This window comes from Lethenteron reissneri, unplaced genomic scaffold, assembly GCF_015708825.2.
Source record: "Lethenteron reissneri isolate LAM-NWPU_2019-01 unplaced genomic scaffold, ASM1570882v1 scaffold_1915, whole genome shotgun sequence".
Lineage (NCBI taxonomy): Eukaryota > Metazoa > Chordata > Hyperoartia > Petromyzontiformes > Petromyzontidae > Lethenteron > Lethenteron reissneri.
In genome coordinates, this window is record NW_026891680.1 from 43,793 (window position 1) to 61,872 (window position 18,080).

Consider the following 18,080-nt stretch of genomic DNA (forward strand, 5'->3'; position numbering starts at 1 on the left):
CCACACCCCACCATCCACACCACCCACCCACCATCCCACCAACCCCACCTACACCACCCACACAACCCCACCACACCCACCCCACCACCCCACCACCTACCCCACAACCCCACCCCACCACCACCCCACCACCCCCCACCACCACCAACAGGTCCGCGTGGTGTCCAACGAGATCGTGCGCCTGGTGGCGGGCGACGCTTCGTCGCGAGCCGACGAGGCGTCTCTGTCGCACGCCTTCGTGCAGTGGGGCCAGTGGACGGCTCACGACACAGACCTCACCCCGCAGAGCCCCAGCCTCCGCACCTTCGCCGGGGGGCTCGACTGTGCCACCTCGTGCGACCGCCGGGAGCCATGCTTCCCCATCAAGGTGGGGGCGAACGTCGGGCGAACGTTGAGGCAACGTTGGGGGAACGTTGAGGCGACGTCGGGCGGACGGGCGACGTTCAAACGGACGTCGTTGGGTGACGCTGGACGATTTGTTGATGGGGGGGGGAGGTTGAGGCTAGGTTGGTTCTGAAGGTTGGGCGGACGTTGGGGCGACGTTGGGGGAACGTTGGGCGAACGTTGGGCGAACGTCGGAGCAACGTTGGGGCGACGATTGGCGAACGATGGGCGAACATTGAGGTGACGTTGGGCGGACGTTTGGGCAACGTTGCGGCGACGATTGGCGAACGATGGGCGAATATTGAGGCAACGTTAGCGAACGTTGAGCGAACGTTGAGGCAACATTGGGTGAACGTTGAGCGAACATTGAGGCAACGTTGGGCGAACGTTGGGGCGACGTTGGGGCGACATTGGGGCGACAATTAGCGAACGTTGAGCGAACGTTGAGGCAACGTTGGGCGAACGTCAGAGCAACGATGGGGCAACAATTGGCGAACGATGGGTTAATGTTGAGCGAACATTGAGGCAACGTTGGGCGAACGTTGGGCGACGTTGGGGCGACGTTGGGGCGAATGATGGGTGAACGTTGGTATGCAATTGGAACCTTTGGAAGGAAGAACGCGGTTGGATCCTCTGGTAGCCATTGGGCCAATGTCTACGTGAGGGTGGAACTGCTGGTTCAACGTCCCTCGCTCTCCACCAAACTCACAGCGTCTTCTGTCTTCACCCACCCACCACCACCACCTCCTCAACACCACCACCGCTACACCACCACCGCTACACAACCACCACCACCACACTACCATCTCCTCACCACCACCGCTCCACCACCACCGCTCCACCTCCACCTCCACCACCACCACCACTACCCCACCACCGCTACACCACCACCACCGCTCCACTACCACCGCTCCACCACCGCTCCACCACCGCTACACCACCACCACCGCTCCACCACCACCACCACTACCACACCACGTCCTCAACACCACCACCGCTCCACCTCCACCACCACCACCGCTCCACCTCCACCACCACCACCACCCCACCACCACCACCACCACACCACCACCACCACCTCACCACCACCACACCACCACCATCACCACCCACCACCACCCTACCACCACCACCGCCCCCCCACTCTCCCACCCCCCCCAAAAACCACAGGTCCCAGCCAACGACACGCGCATCAACAACACGGTGGACGCCTGCCTCCCCTTCTTTCGCTCGTCGCCCGTTTGCGGCACGGGCGACCGGGCCGCCGTCTTCGGCCTCGCCGGGAACGTGGGAAGTCGACGTCGTGAGCAGCTCAACGGCCTCACGTCCTTCGTGGACGCCGGGCAGGTATACGGCAGCAGCCGAGCCGTGGCCCTGACCCTTCGGGGGGCGGACGGGGAGTTGCGGGTGAACGGCAACTACTCGGACGGAGCGTTCAGCCTCCTGCCCTTCGTGGAGGGCACGGGGGTCAGCGCCTGCGCGCTGAATCGCGACAACGCGCTCGTCGGAGAGGGGGTGCCGTGCTTTCTTGCTGGTGGGTTGTGGTTGGTGGTGGGGGGGTGGGTGGTTGGGGGAGAGTGGGGTGGGGGGGGGTGGGGAGGGTGGGGTGGGGGTGGGGGAGGGGGGGGGGTCGGGTTGGGGGGGTGTGTGGTGTGGGTGGAGTGGGGTTGAGTGGTGGTGTGGGTGGTGGGGGATAGGGTGGTGTGGGTGGTGGGGAGTGGTGGGGGGTTGTGGGGGGTTGTGGGGGGGTTGTGGGGGGGTAGGGTGGTGTGGTAGTAGTTAGTGTGGTGGAGTGGTGGTGTGGGTGGTGGGAGGTGGTGGGGGGTGATGTGGTGTGGTGGAGTGGTGGGGGTAGGGTGGTGTGGTGGTGGTGGGGTAATGGTAGGATGGTGTTGGTGTAGTAGTGTGGTGGTGGTGGTGTGGTGGTGGAGTGGTGTTGGGATGGTGGTGTGGTGGTGGTGGTGTGGTGGTGGTGGAGTGGTGTTGGGATGGTGGTGGCGTTGGGATGGTGGTGCTGATTGATGCTCGCTGCTGCCCTACGATGAAGATGCCTGCTGACGACGATGATGATGACGACGATGATGAAGACGACGATGCTGCCGATGTTGCTGATGATGACGATGCTACTGCTGATGACGATGCCGATGATGACGATCATGCCTGCGATGATGACGACGATGATGATGATGATGACGATGATGATGCCGATGATGATGCCGATGATGACGACGATGATGACGATGCCGATGATGATGATGATGACGATGCCGATGACGACGATCATGCCTGAGATGATGACGATGCTGCTGCCGATGATGATGCCGATGATGATGATGCCGATGATGATGACGATGATGATGATGACGATGATGATGGCGATGATGATGATGACGATGCTGCTGCCGATGATGATGCCGATGACGACGATGATGACGATGATGACTACGATGATGATGCCGATGATGACGATGCTGACGATGATGATGCCGATGATGACGATGCCTACGACGGTTCCGCTGCAGGCGAGGTTCGCACCAACGAGAACAACGCCCTGTTGGCGTTCCACGCCGTGTTCCTTCGCGAGCACAACCGAGTGGCCCGCGCCCTGCGGGAACTCAACCCCCACTGGGGGAGCGACTCCGTCTACTACGAGACGCGCAGGATTGTCGCCTCCTACATGCAGGTAAGGGGGGGGGGGCTGAGTGACTGGGGGGCTGAGTGACTCAGAGACCGGGGGGCTGAGTGACTGAGTGACTGGGGGACTGGGGGCTGAGTGACTCAGAGACTGGGGGGCTGAGTGACTGGGGGCTGAGTGACTCAGTGACTGGGGGGCTGAGTGACTGGGGGGCTGAGTGACTGGGGGGCTGAGTGACTGGGGAGCTGAGTGACTGGGGAGCTGAGTGACTGGGGGGCTGAGTGACTGGGGGGCTGAGTGACTGAGTGTCTGGGGGACAGACTGGCGGACTGATTCACTGGGGGACTGAGTGACTGGGGGACTGGGTGAATGGGGGGCTGAGTGACTCAGAGACTGGGGGGCTGAGTGACTGGGGGACTGAGTGGGGACTGGGTGACTGGGGGGCTGAGTGACTCAGAGACTGGGGGACTGGTTGACTGGGGGGCTGAGTGACTCAGAGACTGGGGGGCTGAGTGACTGAGTGACTGAGTGTCTGTGGGACGGACTGGGTGGCTGATTCACTGGGGGACTGAGTGGGGGACTGGGTGACTGGGGGGCTGAGTGACTCAGAGACTGGGGGGCTGAGTGACTGAGTGACTGGGTGTCTGTGGGACGGACTGGGTGGCTGATTCACTGAGGGACTGAGTGGGGGACTGAGTGACTGGGGGCTGAGTGACTCAGAGACTGGGGGACTGAGTGACTGAAGCGACGTTTTGCCCCGGACGTCGCCCCGGACGTTGACTCAACATCAACCACCCCCCCCCCACCCTTCCCCCCACCATCAACCCCCCACCACCACCCCCCCACCACCTCACCACCACCACTCCACCACCGCTCCATCATCACCACCTCACCACCACCACTCCACCACTATCCACCACCCCCACCACCACCACCATCACCACCACCCCACCACCACCACCACCACTCCCCCACTACCACCCCCACCATCACCACCCACCCCACCACCCCACCACCACTCCCCCACCACCACCCCACCACCAATATCACCAACCTCCCACCACCACCACTCCACCACCACTCCCACCACCACTACCACCACCCCACCACCACCAACACCCCCATCACCCCCCCCACCACCACCACCACCACCACCCCCACCACCTCACCACCACCACCCCACCACCACCACCACCACCACTCCACCACCACCACCCACCACCACCTCACCACCACCACCACTCCACCACCACTCCATCACCACCACCACCACCCCACCACAACTAACCACCACCACCCCCACCCCCCCACCACCACCACCAACTCGCAGGTCATCACGTGGCGCGACTACGTGCCCCGGGTGATCGGACCGGCCGCGGCGAGCACCTGGCTGGGGCCGTACTCCGGCTACAACTCCAGCGCCGACCCCCGCATCTCCAACGTCTTCGCGACGGCGGCCTTCCGCTTCGGACACGTGACCGTGCAGCCGGTGCTTCGGCGGCTCGGCGAGGACTACCAGGAGCACCCCCGCTACCCCAACCTCGCCCTGCACCAGGCCTTCCTGGCGCCCTGGAGGATCGTCGAGGAAGGTAACGGTGGCGTGCGTGTGCGTGTGTGCTTGTGCTTGTGATGGGCACATGTGTGTGTGTGTGGGGAGCGGTAGTGTAAGTGGTTAGCGCTGCGCTATGAACCCGCAGGCTGTATGGGAGATTCTTTGTTTTTTGTTGCGTGTCTGTCAGTGTCGTATGTGTGCATGTGCGCGTGTGCGTGTGTGCGTTTCCCGCGCGCGGCCAACAACACCGAACCGGCCCTGGGCCTCCCCTAGGTCGACTCAGCTTCAAATGATCTACCTTCGTTGCCCGTGGTGTGCGGCAAAACTCGTGCGCCCTTCCAGACTTCACCAGGAGTATACTCCCCCTCGTCCTCCTCTTCCTCGTCCGCAGGCGGAGTGGACCCGGTCCTGCGGGGCCTCATCGGCAGTCCGGCCAAGCAGAACGCCCTCTACGAGATGATGCCCGACGAGCTGAGGGAGAAGCTCTTCGCTCTGACGAGACGCCTGGCCCTCGACCTCGCCTCTCTCAACATGCAGCGCGGCCGAGACCACGGACTGCCTGGTCAGTCAGCCCTCCGTCCGTCCGTCTGTCTGGCCTGCTGTCTGGCCTGCTGTCTGGCCTGCTGTCTGTCTGTCTGTCTGGCGTGATGTCTGTCTGTCTGGCCTGCTGTCTGGCCTGCTGTCTGGCCTGCTGTCTGTCTGTCTGTCTGGCGTGCTGTCTGTCTGTCTGTCTGGCCTGCTGTCTGGCCTGCTGTCTGGCCTGCTGTCTGTCTGGCGTGCTGTCTGTCTGTCTGTCTGGCCTGCTGTCTGTGTGGCCTGCTATGTGCCTCTCCTACTGTTCGTCTGGACTGCTGTCTGTCCATCTGTCTGGCCTGCTGTCTGTCTGTCTGGCCTTCTATCTGTCTGGCCTAGTGTCCGTCGGTCTGGCTGTCTGTCTGTCTGGCCTAGTGTCTGTCTGGCCTGCTGTCTGTCTGTCTAGCCTGCTGTTTGTCTGTCTGGCCTTGTGTCCGTCTGTCTGGCCTGCTGTCTGTATGTCTGTCTGACCTGCTGTCTGTCTGTCTGTCTGGCCTAGTGTCCGTTTGTCTGGCCTGTTGTTTGTCTGGCCTAGTGTCCGTCTGTCTGGCCTGTTGTTTGTCTGGCCTAGTGTCTGTGTGGCTTGCTGTGTGCGTGCCTCTCCAGCTGTTCGTCTGGCCTGCTGTCTGTCTGGCCTTGTGTCCGTTTTTCCTACTGTCTGTCTCTCCATCTGCCCGGCTGTCTGTCCTGCTGTCCGGGTGGTTCTGGATGGGAGCTATGGGCTGGTAACCCCTCCACTTGCAACCTAAATACCACTAAACTACGTGGAAAAAAACGAACTAAGCTTGTGCCGGAGGCCCCGGGGGGACAGGCGTCTATGACGTCTCTTGGCCAAACCCCATTTGGCGGAGCCAAGAGATTGAATCTTTACCCTCGGGGCTCCTCCAGAAACAACAAAAAGCCACTTCGTGTGGCCACGTGGAATGTTCAAACGCTCACTGCGGAGGAGAGGCTGCCACTCCTCTGTCGGGAGCTGAACCGGTACCGCCTGGATCTCTGTGGTATTCAGGAGGTCTGGCTCTTGTTCCAGTCACCATGAGGGTTGGACAGTTCTCTACTCGGGGTCTGAGACTGCCAAACAACAGGGAGTGGCTCTTCTTTTGAACAAAAGAATGAAGGGGGTGTGGGAGAATGGCGGTGACGTGTCAAAATGTCAAAAGCTCTGAGCCCCAGGTGACTGTTGGCTTGCCTTCCCATCAATCAGGGGCGAGGAGTGGTCGTGGTTACTTATGTCCCCACCGAAGGCTAACAGCAGTGGAGGGATGCAGGCAAGGCCGATGAGTCAGATGTCTTCTATGACCTCCTGTCACAGGTGCTGGCTAAAGTGGCCACTCGGGACAGAGTCATCTTGTTGAGTGACTTCAATGCCCGAGTTGGTCATGATGCTGGCACCTGGGCAGGAGTGATTGGAAGGCATGGGCCAGATCAGCTCAATAACATCGGAAGGAAGCTGCTGGACTTGGGCTTGTAATTACCAACACGCTGTTCCAGCATCGCATCTATGCAAGGTCATGCCGGGCAGAGATAATCTCCCAAGTGAACTGCGGAGGGAGGATGGCGTTTGTGCACAGACTGCCCTACACGACATCATAACAACAGTCTGGGCCACTGGACGGGTTCCACAGGATTGTAACAACTACAGGGGCATCTCGCTTTTCAGTATACCAGGAAAGGTCCTGGCAAGGATTATTCAACATCGCCTTGCCAGGCACGCTGAGGAGAGGCTTGCGGAGCCCAAATGTGGTTTCAGGAAAGGGCGGTCCTGCACAGACGCCATATTTTCTCTCCGTCAGCTACATCAGAGGTGTTGGGAATTTCAACAGGACCTCCATCTCTGCTCTATTGACCTGGTCAAGGCCTATGATACCATCAGTAGGCCTGGGCTCTGAGTTGTTCTTCGTACTTTCGGAGTCCCTGGTTCTCTGCTCACAATCATTAAGGACCTTCATGATGGTGGACGGGCCTGAGTAAAACTACGTGGCCGGGAATCAGAGCCATTCCCTGTACACCTTGGAGGAGCAACAGGGATGTCTACTGACTCCCACATTATTTAACACGGAGTTTGTGAACCATTCCATAGCTCTATTGGAGGAATTTAAATCTGGTACAGATGAAATGGGAGGCTGATCGATGCCTGGGTGCATCGAGGGATGGCTCCCTATGGTTCAACCACATTACGTATGCTGATGATCTGCTTATTGCTGCTCACTCTGAGGACGAGTTGAAGGTGCTGCTGCTGAACCTGGAGCTTGCCACTAAGAGGTGGGGCCTTAGCGTCAGCCCCTCCAAACTCAGCACCTGCCAGGGTATTTTGTACCATCGGACACTCCACCCCCACAACTCCCAATTGGTGATGGGGCAGTTGTGGAGAGAGTGAAGAGTTTCCCATACCTGGGCAGTGTGCTCATGACCGGCTCTAGTTGGAGAGCAGAGGTCACACTCCGAATCAGTCGAGTGGCATTATCTTTTCATCATTTGCGTAACGCTGTGTGGAAGCCACCTGAAATGTCGCTCCACACGAAGCTTCGGGTCTTCTCGGCCACGGTCATGCACTCCCTTCTCTACGCTTGCCAAACGTGAACCCCACTAATCGAACATCTTTGCTGGTTAGTAACATTCAGGCTGGCCTGCCTACGATCCATCCTGGGTTTAACCATTCAACTTCAAGGACAGTGCATAGATTATCAGAGTTATGTTTTTTGTTTGCATTATGGCTGCAGGTATTGTGGTTTATGCAAACATGACTCCTTGTAAAAAAAGGTGTCAGTTTTGTTGCCAAATAGAAGGGTAAAAAAACAATTATCGATGTTGGTGATGTTATTGGTCGTGAGTGGGAATGGAACTCGGATCATTGCTAACCGCTGTCCCACCGCTCCCACCCCACCTTTGCCCACCCACTGCTCTCCCCACCACCACCACCACTCCAGGCTACAACGCTTGACGTAGCTTTTGCGAGCTCCAAAGGCGTCAGCGCGTAACAATCAGCGACGTGGCCACTCAGATCTTAGCGGTGGCGGTGGCTGAGATTGGAACTCGATGCATTGCTAACCGCTGTCCCACCGCTCCCACCCTACCTTTGCCCACCCACTGCTCTCCCCACCACCCCCACCACCGCCACTCCAGGCTACAACTCTTGGCGTAGCTTCTGCGGGCTCCCCGTGCTGCAGACTCAGGCCGAGTTGGCGGCGGCGTGGAACAGCAGCGAGGTGGCAGGCCGCGTGTTGGCGCTGTACGGCAGCGCCGATAACGTGGACGTGTGGCTGGCGGGACTCCTGGAGGTGCCGGTGCCGGGGGGACGAGTGGGGCCGCTGTTCTCATGCCTCCTGGCACGACAGTTCGCGCTCATACGCGACGGAGACCGGTGGGTGGGTGGGTGTGGTGTGTGGGGGTGTGGGTGGGTGGGTGGGTGTGTGGGTGAGTGGGTGGGTGGGTGTGTGGGTGAGTGGGTGAGTCGGTGAGTGGGTGAGTGGGTGAGTGAGTGAGTGAGTGTGGGGGACGAGTGGGGCCGCTGTTCTCCTGCCTCCTGGCGCGACAGTTCGCGCTCATACGCGACGGAGATCGGTGGGTGGGTGGGTGGGTGTGGTGTGTGGGGGTGTGGGTGGGTGGGTGAGTCGGTGAGTGGGTGGGTGGGTGAGTGGGTGAGTGGGTGGGTGGGTGAGTGGGTGTGGGTGAGTGGGTGGGTGGGTGGGTGAGTGGGTGGGTGGGTGTGTGGGTGTGGGTGGGTGCGTGAGTGGGTGGGTGGGTGTGTGGGTGGGTGTGTGGGTGATTGGGTGTGGGTGGGTGTGTGTGTGGGTTAGTGGTTGTGTAGGTGTGTGCGTGAGTGGGTGTGGGGTGTGGGTGAGTGGGTATGGGTGGCAGTGGTGATGACGGTGACGGTGGTGGTGGTGATGAAGATGGTTGTGGTGGTGATGATGTTGGTGGTGGTGATGACGGTGATGTTGGTGGTGGTGATGGTGGTGGTGATGTTGGTGATGATGTTGGTGGTGGTGATGTTGGTGATGATGTTGGTGGTGGTGATGACGGTGACGGTGGTGGTGGTGATGAAGATGGCTGTGGTGGTGATGATGTTGGTGGTGGTGATGATGATGGTGGTGATGATGTTGGTGGTGGTGATGTTGGTGGTGATGGTGGTGGTGGTGATGGTGGTGGTGATGGTGGCTGTGGTGGTGATGATGGTGGTGGTGATGAAGATGGCTGTGGTGGTGATGGTGTCTGTGGTGGTGATGACGGTGGCGGTGGTGATGGTGGTGGTGATGATGGTGGTGGTGATGATGGTGGTGATGAAGATGGCTGTGGTGGTGATGACGGTGGCGGTGGTGATGTTGGTGGTGATGATGTTGATGGTGGTGATGTTGGTGGTGATGATGATGATGACAGTGGCGGTGATGATGATGATGATGATGTCGATGACCGTGACGGTGACGGTGGCGCTGAACCCCGGCTGCAGGTTTTGGCACGAACGCGAGGGCCTCTTCACCCCGGCGCAAGTCGCCGAGCTACGCAACGTCAGCCTCTCACGTCTCATCTGCGGCAACAGCGGCGTCCGCAAGGTGCCCCTGGAGGCCTTCCTATACCAGCCGTACCCCCAGGGGTTCGTCGACTGCCAGGAGCTGCCCCCGATCAACCTCCTGCCGTGGAAGGAGGAGACGCAGAGTGAGGACAAAGCCTCGGAGACACCGCACCACCAACAGCATTACTGCGCTACCACCAATACGCTACCACGACCACCACGGCACCACCATCACGGCGCTAGCATGCTACCACCATGCTACTACCACCACCACGCTACCACCACTACGCTACCACGCTACCACCACCACCACGCTACCACCACGCCACTACCACCACCACCACGGCACCACCACCACGGCACCACCAGGCCACTACCACCACGCCACTACCACCACGCCACCACCAATAGAGACCCACAGAGACTCGTATATAGCCATAGAGACACACAGAGAAACCCATACTGATAGAGACCAATAGAGACCCACTACTACCACTACTACTACTATACTATTACCACTACTACCACTACTACTATACTACTACTACCATTACTACTACTACTACCACCACTACTACTACTACCACTACTACTACCACCACTACTACTATACTACTACTACACTACTACCACTACTACTACTATACTATTACCACTACTACTATACCACTGCACTACTACCACTACTACTACCACCACCACCATTACCACTACTACTACCACTGCTGCTGCAACTGACCCTGGTGTGTGTGTCTGTGTGTCTGTGTGTGTCTGTGTGTGTGTGTCTGTGTGTGTCTCTGTGTGCGTGTCCTAGATACTCCATGCGGTCCGGTGCCCTCCGTGCCCAACTCACACTTTTCCATGTGTGGTGGCGGTGGTGGCGGTGGTGTCGGTGGTGTCACCCGCGTGTTGGCGGTGCGCTACGAGTGCCGAGACGGCTTCGACATCGTCGGCGCGGACACCATCAGCTGTGTGGGCAACTCCTGGGGGGATGCACCCAGGTGTCGTGGTGAGTGATGAGTGGTGGTGGTGGTGGTGATGGTGGTGATGGTGGAGTTGGTGGTAGAGGCGGTGGCGATGGTGGTGGTGGAGTAGGTGGCGGCGGTGGCGGTGGTGGCGGTTAATGTGGAGGTGGTGGCGGTTGTGGTGATGGCGGTGGTGGAGGTGGTGGTGGAGGTGGTGATGGTGGTGTTGGAGGTGGTGGTGGCGGTTGTGAAGGTGGCGGTGGTGGCGGTGGATGTGGAGGTGGTGTTGGTCGTGGTGGTGGCGGAGGTGGTGGTGGTGGTGGAAGTAGTGTAGTTGGTGGTAGAGGCGGTGGTGGCGGTGGTGGTGAAGGCTGCCTGTCTGTCCCCCTGTCTCTCTGTCTGTCTGTCTCTCTGTCTGTCTGCCTCTCTGTCTCTCTGTCCCCCTGTCTCTCTGTCCCCCTGTCTGTCTGCCTGTCTCTCTCTCTGTCTCTCTGTCTCACTGTCTCTCTGTCCCCCTGTCCCCCTGCCTGTCTCTCTCTCTGTCCACCTGTCTCTCTGTCTCACTGTCTCTCTGTCTCTCTGTTCCCCTGTCTGTCTGCGCCACCGCCAGCGATTGATCCGTGCGCGGGGACCCCGCCGCCGTGCGCCTCCGAGCCCAACTCGGCCTGCCTGCCCACGGCGGAAGCCAGCGGCGGCCACCGCTGCGTCTGCCTCGCCGGGTTCCAGCCCGGAACGTCGGGACGGGGATGCGTCGGTGAGGGGGACGCGGCGAGAGGGGCAGAGAGACACAGAGAGAGAGAGAGAGACAGAGACAGAGAGACAGAGAGAGACAGAGAGAGACAGAGAGACAGAGAAACAGAGAGAGGCAGAGAGACACAGAGAGACAGAGAAACAGAGAGAGGCAGAGAGACACAGAGAGGGAGACAGAGAGAGGGAGAGAGAGACAGAGAGACAGAGAGACAGAGAGAGACAGAGAGAGAAATGTAGAGAGACAGAGAGAGGGAGAGACAGAGAGAGAGAGACAGAGACAGAGAGACAGAGAGAGACAGAGAGAGAAATGTAGAGAGACAGAGAGAGGGAGAGACAGAGAGAGAGAGACAGAGAGAGAGAGGCAGAGAGAGAGAGAGGGACAGAGAGACAGAGAGAGACAGAGAGAGGGACAGAGAGACAGAGAGAGACAGAGAGAGGGAGAGAGACAGAGAGAGAGACAGAGAGAGAGAGAGACAGACATAGAGAGACAGAGAGAGAGAGACAGAGAGAGAAATGTAGAGAGACAGAGAGAGGGAGAGAGACAGAGAGAGAGACAGAGAGAGAGAGGCAGAGAGAGAGAGAGGGACAGAGAGACAGAGAGAGACAGAGAGAGGACAGAGAGACAGAGAGAGACAGAGAGAGGGAGAGAGACAGAGAGAGAGACAGAGAGAGAGAGAGACAGACATAGAGAGACAGAGAGAGAGAGACAGAGAGAGAGAGAGACAGAGAGAGAGAGACGTAGAAAGAGACAGAGAGAGGGAGAGAGAGAGAGACATAGACTCACACAGAGAGACAGAGACACACAGAGACTCACATAGAGAGACATAGACTTACACAGAGAGACAGAGACAGAGAGAGACAGAGAGAGGGAGAGAGACAGAGAGAGACAGAGAGAGTGAGAGACATAGACTCACATAGAGGGACATAAACTCACACAGAGAGACAGAGACTCACACAGAGAGACACAGACTCACACAGAGAGACAAAGACACAGACTCACACAGAGAGACACAGACTCACAGAGAGAGAGACACAGACTCACACAGAAAGACACAGACTCACAGAGAGACACAGACTCACACAGAGAGACATAAACCCACACAGAGAGACTCACACAGAGAGACACAGACTCACACAGAGACACAGACTCACACAGAGAGACACAGACTCACACAGAGAGACTCACACAGAGAGACATAGATTCACACAGACAGATACAAACTCACACAGAGAGACTCACACAGAGAGACACAGACTCACACAGAGAGACAAAGACACAGACTCACACAGAGAGACATAAACTCACACAGAGAGACTCACACAGAGAGACAGAGACTCACACAGAGAGACACAGACACACAGAGACTCACACAGAGAGACACAGACTCACACAGAGAGACACAGACTCACACAGAGAGACTCACACAGCTACCCACCCCGTCACGTGACTCACCCCCCCCCCCCCCCCCACTATGCGCGCAGTGACCCCAGATGCCTCCAGCGGCCTACTCATCACCACTGTGGTCATCAGCGCCGTGGCGCTAGCCTCCATCTTGGCCGTGGGCATCGCCATCTGGTGAGCGGGCGGCATGGGTCAGAGGTCGCAAACGGGTTTTGATTCCTTACCCGTACCCGTACCCGCCGCACCAGGGTAGCAAACAGGTACCCGTACCCAGCCGTACCCGTACCCTACCCGTACCCGGCCGGGTACGGGTAGGGTACGGGTATCGGGTACCCGATTGCGACCTCTGGGATGAAGCCATGTTGCAGGCGCGGGTGGGTTGATTCTAGGAACTGGCATTGTGAGAAGAGACAAGACGTTGGGAAATGAGTGACAAACGGTGACTCACCAGTGACTCACGGCCTACCCGTACCCGTACCCGGCAACACCAGGGTCGCAAACGGGTAGGGTATGGGTATCGGGTAGGGTACGGGTATCGGGTAGGGTACGGGTATCGGGTAGGGTACGGGTATCGGGTAGGGTACGGGTATCGGGTAGGGTACGGGTATTGGGTAGGGTACGGGTATCGGGTAGGGTACGGGTATCGGGTAGGGTACGGGTATCGGGTAGGGTACAGGTATCGGGTAGGGTACGGGTATCAGGTAGGGTACGGGTATTGGGTAGGGTACGGGTATCGGGTAGGGTACGGGTAGGGTACGGGTATCGGGTAGGGTACGGGTAGGGTACGGGTATCGGGTAGGGTACGGGTATCAGGTAGGGTGCGGGTATCGGGTAGGGTACGGGTATCAGGTAGGGTACGGGTATCGGGTAGGGTACGGGTATCGGGTAGGGTACGGGTATCGGGTAGGGTACGGGTATCGGGTAGGGTGCGGGTATCAGGTAGGGTACGGGTATCGGGTAGGGTACGGGTATCAGGTAGGGTACGGGTATCGGGTAGGGTACGGGTATCGGGTAGGGTACGGGTATCAGGTAGGGTACGGGTATCGGGTAGGGTACAGGTATCGGGTAGGGTACGGGTATCGGGTAGGGTACGGGTAGGGTACGGGTATTGGGTAGGGTACGGGTATCGGGTAGGGTACGGGTATCGGGTAGGGTACGGGTATCGGGTAGGGTACGGGTATCAGGTAGGGTGCGGGTATCGGGTAGGGTACGGGTATCGGGTACCCGGTTGCGACCTCTGGCGTGGGTTCCCCCACGTCGCGAGGCCGACGTTCGCCCGACGTCGCGGGCTGACGTTGGGCGAACGTTGGGTCGACGTCGGAAACTACACTTCTATATACTACCATACACTACTGTACACCACTACTATACACTGCACTATACACTACATTATACACTACACTACTATACACTTCACTTCTATATACTACACTACCATACACTACACTACTACACTAGTATACACTACACACTACTATACACCACTACTATACACTACACTATACACTACACTATACACTACACTACTATACACTACACTATACACTACACTATACACTACACTATACACTACACTATACACTACACTATACACTACTATACACTACACTATACACTACACTATACACTATACACTGCACTACTATACACTACACTATACACTACACTACTATACGCTACACTACTATACGCTACACTACTATACACTACACTATACACTACACTACTACACTACACTACTATACACTACACCACAATGCTACATTGAGGACTAATTTCTTGAGAACTGCTTTGTGTACGTATACGTAACGCACTGTGTGTGTGTCTGTCTGTCTCTCTCTCTCAACCACAGCACGTACCTCAAGCGCATGAAGAGGACCCTGCTGGCCAAAGAGTCGAATGTTTACGGCAACAAATACGCAACCACGTGATCCACGGTCGTTCGACGTCTCGCTCGGTCGATCGGTTAGTCGATCAATCGCTCGATCGATTGATCGCTCGCTCGCTCGCTCGCTCGGTCTGACTGAGATGACTGGCTTCCTGATGTGGGGTTTGACATAGAGGGTTCTAGATTTGAAGCTTTCGTGACTGCAAGGATTCATACTCTTCGGTTTTTTCGGTAAAGTCACGTAGGGAAATAAATAAATATTTCATGAAAATAAATCAATTAAATCACGACGTTTCGGAGGCAACACAAGCTTCCTTCATCAGGTGTAAAAGGCAGAGCAAAATAACTAGTGAGTTAATTGATTTATTTTCATTTTATTTTTTTACCTACGTGACTTTACCGAAAAAACCTAAGAGTATAGAGGGTTCTTTTGAGCTTGTACCACGACAGATCAATTTGGATGGAAGTCGAAAGGAGCTGTGTATTTTTGTATAATTGTATAAAATAATATAAATGTATACTCCTGATTTGTTTAAAAAAAATAAAATTCTTAAATTAATATGAGCCGTGGACCGCCTGTTCTTCATTGGGTTACGACTCGCATTGAGGTCAAGTTTCAGCTGTTTGGGAATGTGAGTGAATGAGTGGGTGGGTGAGTGAGTGGGTGAGTGTGTGAGTGAATGAGTGGGTGGGTGAGTCAGTGGGTGAGCGTGTGAACAGGTGAGGAAGTGAATGTGTGAGTTGGTCAGTGAGCGAGAGAGTGGGTGAGTAAGTGGATGACTGAGTGGGTGAGTGAGGGAGTGGGTGAGTAAGTGGGTGAGTGAGATGTGTCCGTGAGCGAATGAATGGATCAGCGAGTGAGTGGGTGCGTAAGAGGGTGAATGAGTCGGTGTGTGAGTGGGTGAGTGGGTGATTGCGTGTGTGAGTGGATGAGTGGGTGTGTGAGTGGGTGATTGAATGTGTGAGTGAGTGTGTGGGTGTGTGAGTGGATCAGTGAGTAGGTGAGTGAGTGGGTGGGTGAGTATGTGAGTGAATGAGTGGGTGAGTGAGTGGGTGGGTGGGTGTGTGAGTGGATCAATGAGTATATGAGTGAGTGGGTGAGTGAGTGGGTGAGTGAGTGTGTGAGTGAGTTAATGAGTGGGTGAGTGGGTGGGTGGGTGTGTGAGTGGATCAGTGAGTAGGTGAGTGAGTGGGTGAGTGAGTGGGTGTGTGAGCGGGAGAGTGGGTGATTGAGTGTGTGAGTGAGTGAGTGGGTGTGTGAGTGGATCAGTGAGTAGGTGAGTGAGTGGGTGGGTGAGTATGTGAGTGAATGAGTGGGTGAGTGAGTGGGTGGGTGTGTGAGTGGATCAATGAGTATATGAGTGAGTGGGTGAGTGAGTGTGTGAGTGAGTGTGTGGGTGAGTGAGTGGGTGGGTGTGTGAGTGGATCAGTGAGTGGGTGAGTGAGTGGGTGGGTGAGTGTGTGAGTGAGTGAATGCGTGGGTGAGTGAGTGGGTGGGTGTGTGAGTGAATCAGTGAGTAGGTGAGTGTGTGGATGAGTAGAGAAGGGATCGTATGGCGATGCCCTCCCTTTTCTCCAATTGCCAAAGGTGGACAAACCTAATTAAACATCTTTACCGGTTAAAAACATTTAGCCTAACCTGTCTACGATCCATCCTGGGTTTAGGCTCCAGGCCGAATTATGTGAGTAGAGTGAGAAGAGAGGCAGGAGAGTGCGTGGAGTGAAGTGAGATGAGACACAGGGTAGTGCGTGGAGGGGGAGGAGAGTGAGATGAGAGGGAGAAGCAGGATAGTGCGTGGAGTGGAGTGAGATGAGAGGCAGGAGAGTGTGTGGAGGGGAGTGAGATGAGTTGGAGAGACAGGGGAGTGCGTGGAGGGGAGTGAGATGAGAGGGAGAGACAGGGGAGTTTGTGGAGTGGAGTGGAGTGAGATGAGAGGGGAGAGACAGGAGAGTGCGTAGAGGGGAGTGGAGTGAAATGAGAGGGGGGGGAGAGTGCGTGGAGTGGAGTGAGATGAGAGAGACAGGGGAGTGCCTGTAGGGGTGTTCCCTTTTTCACTTTTAATCTCGATTGAGTTTCTGGTTGAGCTGAGAACGGTCGCGGAATCTGTGGCGGGGTCTTGTCTTTTTGGTTGCAGCCTTCTCGTGAGAAAATAAAGTCCCATTTTAACCCCTAACCCAAAACCAAAACAACCGCATACACTCAAAAACATCCTGAACTAGAGAACGGTGGGTTACGAGAAATGTAGCTTTCTTTCAACAATCACTCTTCTTTTTAAAATCCTTTATATTAAGTTTGCTTGCTTGCTTGCTTACTACCTTGCAAATCTTTCGGTCGTTTTTAACCCACTTCCCGTGATCCAATCGAGCTGACATTTTGCACACAGACTCGTTGTGCGTGACAATTAATGTTCGTGAAAAAACATTTCCACAATTTTACACTTTTTAGGACAAAAATATTATATTTAATTACCAATTGCTTAATGGTGGCAGGCAATCATCTGACCCATAGGTGGCAGCCATCTCAAGGCAGAGGACGAGAGGACTCTAGCCGCCACGCATATAAAGGATTTATAGTGAAAAACTTTGTTTTTACGGGTTAATTTTTTGCACGTGATGTTTTCCAAGGCTTAAATATATCTAGACTCATCTACTTACGAACATTCGACTTACGCACTTTCAGAGATGCGAACAAACCTCTACGTATGTCTAGTTGCAGCTGTTCGGATCTAGAGTCGTAAGTTCAACCGCCGCGCAATAGATGGCGGTGGTGGCATCGACAACCGCACAACGTGAAGACACCAGTGGCATCGACATCTGCAGGAGATTGTTCAACTTTTAAAGCCATTCCTCGTGTTTAGTGTACATGCCGTACGACATGTTTGGAAGCGACAGGAGTCATCGGCAGAGGTCGCAACCGGGTACCCGATACCCGTACCCTACCCGATACCCGGCTACCCGTACCCGGCCGAGTACGGGTAGCCGTTTGCGACCCTGGTGCGGCCGGGTACGGGTAGCCGGGTAGACCGTGAGTCACTGGTGAGTCACCGTTCGTCACTCATTTCCCAACGTCTTGTCTCTTCTCACAATTCAATTCACCTGTATTATGAGAACTACAATATACACAACATACAACACACTATACCATACACTACACACTACACTACACACCTATATACACTAATTTACAACTGTTAAGAAGCTTCTTCTTGGTTCTTTCGGTAAAGTCGCGTAGAAGGGAAATAATAAAATAATAAAAATAAAACATAATAAAAATAATTCTCACGACGTTTCGGCCACAACGCAAGCAGCCGTCCTCAGACGAAGAACAGGTCTGAATTCAGAAAGACAGCGTCTGAATTCTGAATTCTAAATTCAGACACTGTCTTTCCGACAGGAAATGTTGACTACCTCGCTTGGTATG

At 56.0% G+C, this 18,080-nt stretch overlaps 1 protein-coding gene across 2 annotated transcripts in view; it reads left to right on the forward strand.

Moving 5' to 3' along the window:
- LOC133339574 (eosinophil peroxidase-like) overlaps positions 1-15,218 on the forward strand; it is a 28,037-nt gene extending 12,819 nt beyond the window's left edge. For both annotated transcript variants that reach the window (XM_061547684.1, XM_061547685.1), the window contains exons 7-17: positions 152-367; positions 1,555-1,918; positions 2,907-3,067; positions 4,350-4,608; positions 4,963-5,133; positions 8,268-8,505; positions 9,592-9,797; positions 10,469-10,663; positions 11,230-11,373; positions 12,852-12,945; positions 14,624-15,218. In XM_061547684.1, coding sequence (XP_061403668.1) covers positions 152-367; positions 1,555-1,918; positions 2,907-3,067; positions 4,350-4,608; positions 4,963-5,133; positions 8,268-8,505; positions 9,592-9,797; positions 10,469-10,663; positions 11,230-11,373; positions 12,852-12,945; positions 14,624-14,702 — 2,127 coding nt within the window. In that variant the 3' untranslated portion in view covers positions 14,703-15,218. The remainder of the gene's footprint in view (positions 1-151; positions 368-1,554; positions 1,919-2,906; positions 3,068-4,349; positions 4,609-4,962; positions 5,134-8,267; positions 8,506-9,591; positions 9,798-10,468; positions 10,664-11,229; positions 11,374-12,851; positions 12,946-14,623) is intronic.
- Positions 15,219-18,080: the final 2,862 nt, after the last annotated feature.